General features: G+C 39.3%; 1 protein-coding gene across 1 annotated transcript; it reads right to left on the bottom strand.

Annotated features, from left to right (window-relative positions):
* Positions 1–1,375: 1,375 nt before the first annotated feature.
* LOC119744596 (formimidoyltransferase-cyclodeaminase-like) lies at positions 1,376–8,923 on the bottom strand. The gene is made up of 14 exons (XM_038220603.1): positions 8,715–8,923; positions 8,073–8,256; positions 7,805–7,933; positions 7,401–7,489; positions 7,120–7,299; positions 6,506–6,643; positions 6,127–6,258; positions 5,947–6,008; positions 4,893–5,025; positions 4,117–4,278; positions 3,869–3,912; positions 3,315–3,453; positions 2,815–2,910; positions 1,376–2,658 (listed from the first exon to the last, which is right to left on the bottom strand). Exons 1-14 carry the CDS (start codon positions 8,775–8,777, stop codon positions 2,575–2,577), a joined length of 1,635 nt encoding a protein of 544 aa, XP_038076531.1. The 5' UTR covers positions 8,778–8,923; the 3' UTR covers positions 1,376–2,574.
* Between the last annotated feature and the right edge of the window lie 34 nt (positions 8,924–8,957).

The following is an 8,957-nucleotide window of genomic DNA, read 5'->3' on the forward strand; positions in this document are numbered from 1 at the left end:
AAATCTAAAATGAGACGTATTTATTTTGAAAAACATTCACCTTTTGATTGAACATCAAATCTGTTAAACACAGGTGGGTAAATCTCTTAATATCCTTTGGCCAACAAAATCATGGCATTTCAGAAACTCACCAGTTTATTAAACTAACAATAAATTTCTTCTTTTTCAAAAATGATATTTGAACAGCTAATAAAACTGCTTATTTGTCAAAGAATCATGAATTTCCAGCAGGGCTTCCATGTCATTTTGGACTTGAGGCACTTATTGAGAATTTACATGCGTGCCGTGAATCCTCTTTTATATCGGTTTATTCGAGTGTTTTGGTTTCATTAAGATTGCACCAGGAATTCCTATCTCTCTTATGTTGAGGTTTAATCTCTTTAAGTTAGTTGATCACCAGATGAATGCCTGCAACCAGCAGGGAACAATTAGTATCGCTTGACAGAACAACTTGTTGGGCATGCCTGAATCATTCTTTAGTGGCCCAAAGGCACAATGAAACCATGTTTTCTTTGCTTGATGGTTTAAATTGATGCGCAAACAACGGCAATCCTGAATTTGTCGGACATTAAGTGTGGTAGCTGCGGTACATGATTTACGTTCACGCATGCGTGAACTGCATAGTTGTTGGCCAACTATGGTTGGCCGCAATTGCAAATACAAAAGGATAATTATTAAAGTATTAACAAATTTGTAGTTATAAAATATTATTTATCATCATGCATAACCAAGAACTATAAAAAAACAAGCCTCCCTTTACTGTGGGGGAGAAATGCTACTTGTACTCCTGCCCAGAAATTGTTGAAATTTATGAAAATAATATTCATTATATGTAAATACATGTTAATATATGTTAATATTCATTATATGTAAAAGACCATGTTCCTTTCCTGTGGCCACACATTATGGTAAAATGCCGTTTCCTTACACTGATATCAATTTCACAGTGAATTTCAGTATACATGTATGACTGAAGTAAAGCGTGACACAAACATTTTAGGTTAAAAAGTATATTTTTCTTTGGTGGAGCTGTTCTTTTAAGTAACTTTTAAGATCTTTCGCCTAATGTCCCCTCAACCAAACTCTAGTTCTCGACTTTGACCACAAGAATGACTTACGAACGCCCCCCTCTCCCCCCCCCCCCCCCAGTGTCAACTCAGCCAATGAAAAGGAGACAATTGTGGAATGCTTGATCTTTTTACAATGCACCTTCAATTCTATGTTGCTCACTGTCCAACATGTCCATTCGATTATACTCGTCACGCATGAATGTTTTTGTAAGGAACTACCCCTACCATGCATCCCCATTGAATGGTTCCCCCCCCCACCCCCGGCCTTGAAGAGGACACAGCTTATAAAATTACTGGACTAAAGCGAAAAGAATGCATTTATTGGCTGCATGTGCAGAGAAATTAGTGACACAGTTGCAACTAACTGAGACATTTTAACTTTTGTTTGAATAGCTTTTGCTATTTTTATTCAACACCAAATCCATTACACAAGCTGCACGGTAAATATAATCTGACATTGCAGGCCAAATAAAGTATTAAACCACATTAAATTTTGTTTTTTTTTCCAAAAAGGATATTTTAAAAGCTAGTATATGCTTATTACAAAGAACTTTTACTTTCATCAAGCTTTTTTTGTTTGTGTGTGTCTTTTCGACTTGATAAGGCACTTTTTGAAAATTTACATGTGTTAAATCATTTTGTAGTTAATCTACAGCGTTATATACATGTAACATGCTGTTTCATTTATTGCTTATTATGCATTCCTTTTGAAGGAAGTTTACCTTTACAACAGACAAAAACTGTTTTTAACATCAATTTCACCGCATTGCTTTTATATATAAACATGCCAGAGAAGCCATGCTACCCAGTTACACACACCACTATTACAGAACGGAAATGCTGATTAAAACCAAACTAAAATTGTCATCACACTTTTTTTTTTACCATATATGCCATACAATTTCTGTATTGGAAGAAAAATATATGCATGTCCCTAAACTTTGCATGAAGTAGTAAGTACAATACTATTCGGGGTTTTTGTTAAATAATAAAACGTTGGGATTAACCACCACAAGAGGGCCTCAAATATTCTTGTTATACCTGCACTGCTACGGTATTGCATCATGTTTCATGTACCCTACCTAAACTCACACTGGGCAATTTAAAATGTGAAAACTGTTTTTAATTTTGTTTTTAATTGAAATAACCAATTCTAAAAAAACTATTAAAAAAAAAAAAGAAATTAGGAAAAAAAAAAAGTGAATGCTTATCACCCTGGTCTCCTAGAAACACAATATTTTTTGTGCAGCACACAAAAATATATATTCACATTTTTGAAATACGAATACAGAATGCTTCTATTTCAAAGTTTAAAACTTTTCGGTGACTCATTTGAAAGCTCATGACTCATGCTAAAACAAGTAATAATTCAATTTGAACAATAAATTCTTGAGCGCCACATAGCACGGTTTTACCAACTTTAATATATACTCACACATTTTGCACACATTATACAGGCCGACAGAATTCCCAGAATGCACAACTGTCTTAAGCTTGCTCTGTCTTAAGCACGTTCGTCCACAATTTTCAGCACGTCTGCGGCGCCCTCTTTTGCCAGCTTCAGGACAGTCTCAATGTCCTCCCTTGCCTGCCAGAAAATTAAAACCAAATTGGGGAAAAAAAAGCAGTGCGAGATTTACAGATATGACAATATTTCTTTTTTTATATATAGCCTGTTTCTGTAGTTACGAAGACGATAAATGTATACCAAAAAATACTGAGGTAGTGATCAGAAAGTTCTTACCTTTTCTTTGTAGCTTTCCTCCTCCACATTTGGAATGTTAATCATAATGTTGTAATAGGCGCCCCATACGCCTAATTCCAGAGCTCTGGCCCCAACCTATGAATCAAAAAAACACAGGCAGCTGATGAGGATCTCCTACAAAGGGGCGTGGGGAGTGATTATTTTTTTAGGGGGTTGGAACTTGTCTATGGAAATATCCCCTTGCACAGCAAGGGTCTATGATATGCCAACAGATTCGGCGATTAATTATGCAAAACAAGACTGTGTCCTGACCTCGAGATTCTGACCATTCAGCGGGCGCCTTTTATCAGGTCTTCGGTAACCCGTTGTTGTATTACAAAAACATGACAGCCAAATTGACCAATCAACAGCTTAGTCCACATTTCTGGTCAATTTTGCACCGTTATATTTTCAGCACCAAAGTTTTACTATTACTTCTTTAAATTTCGTTTTGGAAATTGCCAATGTCGTTACGAATTTTTGTAAATTTTCCAAGTTACCTGCAGATCGGAGACGCACTGCACATTGCCGTGCCTGGCCAGTTCCTTCAATGGTTCCCATATGTCGTTGATGCTTTTGGCCACCTGCATGGGTACCGAGATGGCTGTGCGAATGGCGGCTTGCGCGCATTCATCGTGCCTGCGAAAAAATAAAATAAACGCATTTTTCACAAATGACAATTTTATGGAATATTCCATTTTGGCCATGAAGTCCCACCCATTTTTGATCAGTGTACATTTCTCACAGTGCTTGTGACCCTGTTTGATTGGACTACCGTGGTCACCTGACCAAAAGTTGCGACCTGATTGGTCAATGCAAAGTTTGATTGACAGGCAGTGAGAATCCATACACTCTTTACAGCTGATTTCAGCTTTTTTTGTTTTGGATTTCAGCTTTTTTCCCTCACTTGCTGTGTACAAAAGTATAGGAGATTTCCAAAGTTCAGCTTTTTAACACCTTTTTCAGTTGTTTTTAGCTATTTTTATCAGTGGTCACTCGCACCCCTGTATGCATAATGGAAAAAAATTCAGATAGAATTAATTATGACGCTTACACTTTCTTTTCTTCCTCGGTTGTTTTGGGAAGTTTACTGGCGGTCTGTTTGAGAAGACAAAAAGCAACAATTAACACTTTTTTTTTCCACATCAGTTTACCCGTTTTGCACAATTTTTCTCCATTACAGTAGTTCTTTTAATGAAATATTCTACATAGTTTCATTGCAATGCATGACAGAAATGCAAGTCTATGAGTAAATTTTGACAGCGAGGTCTGGGTCCCCGTCTCGTCGTGCTTTCCCCATACCATGAATCCATTGAAAGCCGCAGCGTCGGCATCCACCAGGGGTATCAGACTCTGCATGACGTCGTTCATCTGCGGTATGAGACGTCGCATTGTCGCATCCAGTTTCTCGAACTTTTTATTGCCGTACGTCATCCACCCAACCATGCTAGCTAAAGCAGCACCCTAAAAAGATGGTCATAAATTTTTTTTAGACAAAATGGAAATTTTATCCCCAAAAAATGGGAGCATTTCTCTTCCTTTTGCAATTCTGTGGTTGTAATTTTTGTCATCCAGTTACATAGTTAACTATGATTTGCTGTAACTGCAAATTCAAAACATTGATTATTAAAATGTTGAAAAAATATCATGTAGAATAAAAAAATAATAAAAAATTATCCTCACACATAACCAAGAGAAAAAAGCCTCCGTTTAAGGAATTGTTGCAAACATGACAACAAAACTCTGTCATCGTTTTGAAGAAATTAATATTCAATATCTATAAATATATCTTAATATTCATTATATGTAAATGAGACACATTCCTTTTTCTTAAATGACATCTAGCTGCAACAAATTTTGGTAGAATATTTTGCGTTTTTCTGCGTACACTGATATTGATGTCGTGGTGAATTTTTCATAGATTTTCTGGCTTGAGAATGAATAACAATTGGTAAGATTGAAAACCTTATTTCTTTCGTCTTACTGAATTTGCTCTTTCCATAAGTTTTAACTTTCTTCGGCCTAATGTCTCCTCAACCAAACTCTAGTTCTCGGCTTCGACTACAAGAATGTCTTACCAACGCCCCCACGGCAGCAGCCACAGACCCGCCCCCAGGCGCGGGGGTCCGGGCCCCGACACTTTTGATAAAGGACTTGAGGCTCATGTTGGCCAGAGGAGCGTCGATAGAGTCATCTTCCCGGACCATGTATCTGATGAAAATAAAAAACAAAACCTAAAATTATCCGTTTTGAAAAGACGGAAGTTCTGACCTGTAATGACGTAAGGCCAAAAATATATAATAGTTCTGCTTCCGGTTACCCTACCTACCGTATTTTTACAGCCACTATCCTAATTTTTTTGGGGGGGGGGGAAATGGGGAAGAAACCCTGAAAATCATCAGTTACTTCCTTTCACCCTTGATTACACGAAGATACCGGCATAAGATCGTATATAAAAAAATTTGTCCAAAAAAAAATATTTTCCCTACCTAACTACCCTATTTTCAAATGCCATGTAATCGGAAGCAAAACAATTTTTTTTTTAGCCTAAATTGAGTTGTGTAATTGAGACAATCAATAGGCAAACACAAGGCAATCATAAGGCGATCACAAGGTAAACGTAAAGCAATCACAAGGCAATCATTAGATTATCATAAGGCAATCAACACGTGATCATAAAGCAGTCATAAGACAATCATAAGGCAATCACACGACAATAAAAACGCTATCACAAGCCAATCACAAATCAATCACAAGTCAATCATAAGGCAATCACAGACAATCACAGGACAATCACAAGTCAAATCACAATTCAATCACAGATCAATCATAAGGCAATCACAGACAATCCCAATACAATCACAAGTCAATCACAAAACAATCAGGAGTCAATCATAAGGCAATCATAAGACAATCACAAGACAATCACAAGTCAATCGCAAGCCAATCGCAAATCAATCGCAACTCTATCTCAACTCTATTAACAAAAGAATGCCTTTAGCACAGTTCATTCAAATAGCGTGTGGCTTGACTTGAGACGGGGTGACTTCAGATTAACTTGCGATGAGTTGTGATGGCTTATGATGGCTTGTGATGGCTTGTGATTTGACAGAAGGAACAGTTTCTACTTACTCAATAATCCGTTCGTTTGGTTTGAAGAGGCTCAGAGAACTCAGGCCCAACTTTTGAATCACCTATAATAAAATTACAGAAGAAATCTACACTCACCAAACATTGTAGTATTAATGATAAATAATTACTGAATAAATACGAATTGTCATAATTAATTATTAAACTTTCTGGACCACTTACCAGTCGTATTTTCTGGTCTTCGTCCAAGATGAACAGGTTCTCTTTCATGATGTAATAGTCGGCTGCGTCTAGCATGGCCTGCAGGGGCACCAGACCGACGATCTGTGAGCCGCAGACGGCTAGATTCAACTCCTTAGAAAGATAACAAAAAAGATGAAGAAAATTCAGCAATGAATGATGAATTTCTGAAATAGGGAGGGTGCTGGCAAGCATGAATAACTTTGCGATGCAATGTTGGAAAATGATCATATACCGTCTCTTTGGTCAATGTTTTTTGGGTGTGAATTATTGATTCATATTTTATTACTTTAACTTTAATAATATTACTTTTTTCTGAGCCTACTGTCTGAGATAAAGTATTAATTATCGGTGGGATTACCTCAGCATCCTTGACGCATTCTTCAAAAACTTGATGCATTGTCGAGACTTCAAAGTCCAGAAGATTCAGGCTGACTTGGGCTAGGTTGGCCTCCGCGAGCCACCACCCTATACCCTGGACGGACTTGAGTCTTCCGGGCTGGGGAAATAAGGCACAAATAATGATTGGCATTAGATGGGTTAAAGAGTACTTCAAGACCACTTTCCTTTTAGGGACTCTTGTAAAAGGGGGAGGGGAGTTTGAGGCCTAGTGGTTAGTACTCGTGACTCGTGATCAGAGGGTCAGGGGTTCGAATCCAGCTGTTGGCCATTTGTTGTGTCCTTTGGCAAGACACTTCACCCCACTTGCCTCTTTCCACCCAGGAGTATAAATGGGTACCGGCATTACTTGGGAAGTAACCTGCGATGGACTGGCATCCCATCCAGGGGGAGTAGAAATATTCTCAGTCGTTTCATGCCACTGAAACCGGAGATAAACGCCGGCCTGATGGGCCATATTGGTTCGTGGCAGACTTTATACTGACTCGCCTAAAAAACTACCGATGTTGAAAACCAACGGGGAGAACAATGATCGAAATTGTTTGTCAACGATGGTCGAATCTCGTTTATCCACACCTGGCCTTTTCCGCGGCCTTGCTCCCGGATGTTGAGGGCGATGCGGTGCGCCTGTTCCTTGGTTCCCAGCAGGTTCACGTTGTAGGCAATCAGGAATTTGCGGGCGCCGGTGGCCGTCGCGCCCCATGATGGGACGAACTCGGCCGCGCCGAAATCGGGGAGCCAGTCTGGATCGGCGAGCTAAGGCAGAAAACAAAAGACAATCAACATTTGGCAATTGACTGTATAACTTGACAAAGTCTCACAACAGGCTGCAACATAATGCGGGCTTTGGAACGTACTTTGGTGGCAAGTTTCTCGTATTCTCCTGCTCTTATGGATGACAGCAACTTTCTTTTCTCTTCTGTGGCAGCTTCGGCGTAGAGATAAACTGCAAGCATAAAGACAACAGAAAAAACAAGGGGTTCAAAAAATGAATTATAAACATCTTTTGATGAAAGGGTCGTCATCAATCAAGCCGTTGGTTTACCTAAGCTTTAAAACTGTTCTGCGTTTTGAAATGTTGTCTAAACTCAAAAGAGAATTTAGAGATAAAGTGTGGTTCACAATTTAAATGATACACACCTTTTGATGATAACTGCATCCTAGTTTAATGACTACTTCTGAGTTTTAGGAGATGTTTAAATTCAAACCAACTTCCCCAATACCCTTATCTCGCAGGAAACTGGACAAAGCCATTCCTCACCTGGAATGGAGAGTTCTTGAGAGAGTTGTTGCCCGAATTCCTTGGCGCACTGGACGCATTCCTCCATGGTCACGTTACAGACTGGAATGAAGGGGCACACGTCTAGCGCCCCCATGCGTGGATGCTCACCTACGGTGGACCCAAACAAAATGAACAAAGTAAACAAGAATTAAGATTCTATCGACAAGCAAAACAAAAAACTAAAACTTTGTTATGCTACGAAAAAGTTGTTCACAGTAAAATTTGTCAGCAGTTAAGTAAACCCCACCATGATGATGTCGCATGTCAATCAGCCGCGCCGCGACCCGGGCCATATTGAGAGCGCCCTCGACGACGGCATCGGGAGAGCCCACAAACGAAAAGACGGTGCGGTTGGTGGACGGGCTTGGGTCCACATCCAGTAAGTGGCACCCCTCGGTGTGGATGAGTGCATGGGCGATGGCGTCGACGATCTGTACATTGATTGAATAAACATCTCAACATTTTGATATTTTGTTCAGAGTTGTACTTGTAATGAGTCACTGACTTTTCTGACTCGAGTCGAGTCATTTTAAAGTAGTGACTTGAGTCAAGGCCAATCATTAGGTGAAGAAGGTCGAGTCGAGTCGAGTCATTTGATCGCAGTGACTCAAGTCGAGTGGAGTCACTTGCCCTAGGGACTCGAGTCAAGTTGAGTCACCAAAAATTGTGACTCGAGTCGGACTCGAGTCAAGTCATTGACTTGAATCATTACAAAATAGTGTATTAAAACATGAATTTCCGAATTAATTTATAATAGTAATCTCTCTCCATTTGCTGAGAATCTCCTCACATGCCTGACACAGAAACTGAAATTATTTTGGATTGAGACAATTTTTAAGTTTCAAAATCAAGAATCCCCCAAGAAAATCATAGATGAGAAGAACATCACCTCCTTCGATCGTCCCTCCGAAAAATTGGGAACACATTCCACAATCTTTGCAGATGTATTCATCGTTGCACCTATTTGTCCTCTATGATACCTCTCGAGAAAATCTCTGCGTTTATTGCAACAACAATTTTGTGGAATTCAGAGAAAGATGTGCCAACTCAACAGGCTGATGCCTCTGAGGAATTGTTTACCATTATACCGCCCTCTAGTGACACCAACCAAAAAAATCAGCCATCATCTTGG

The sequence above is a fragment of the Patiria miniata genome, unplaced genomic scaffold (genome assembly GCF_015706575.1).
Source record: "Patiria miniata isolate m_02_andy unplaced genomic scaffold, ASM1570657v1 HiC_scaffold_7, whole genome shotgun sequence".
Classification (NCBI taxonomy): Eukaryota; Metazoa; Echinodermata; class Asteroidea; order Valvatida; family Asterinidae; genus Patiria; species Patiria miniata.

Bases quoted from the DNA above. Each gene is read 5' to 3' on its own strand.
- LOC119744596 (XM_038220603.1), bottom strand. From the start codon at position 8,777: ATGAATACATCTGCAAAGATTGTGGAATGTGTTCCCAATTTTTCGGAG. The intron at 7,934-8,072 runs GTGGGGTTTACT...GGTCCACCGTAG, and splicing joins TGACATGCGACATCATCATG to GTGAGCATCCACGCATGGGG. The intron at 6,009-6,126 runs GTAAGTGGTCCA...ATTTTATTATAG, and splicing joins AAGACCAGAAAATACGACTG to GTGATTCAAAAGTTGGGCCT.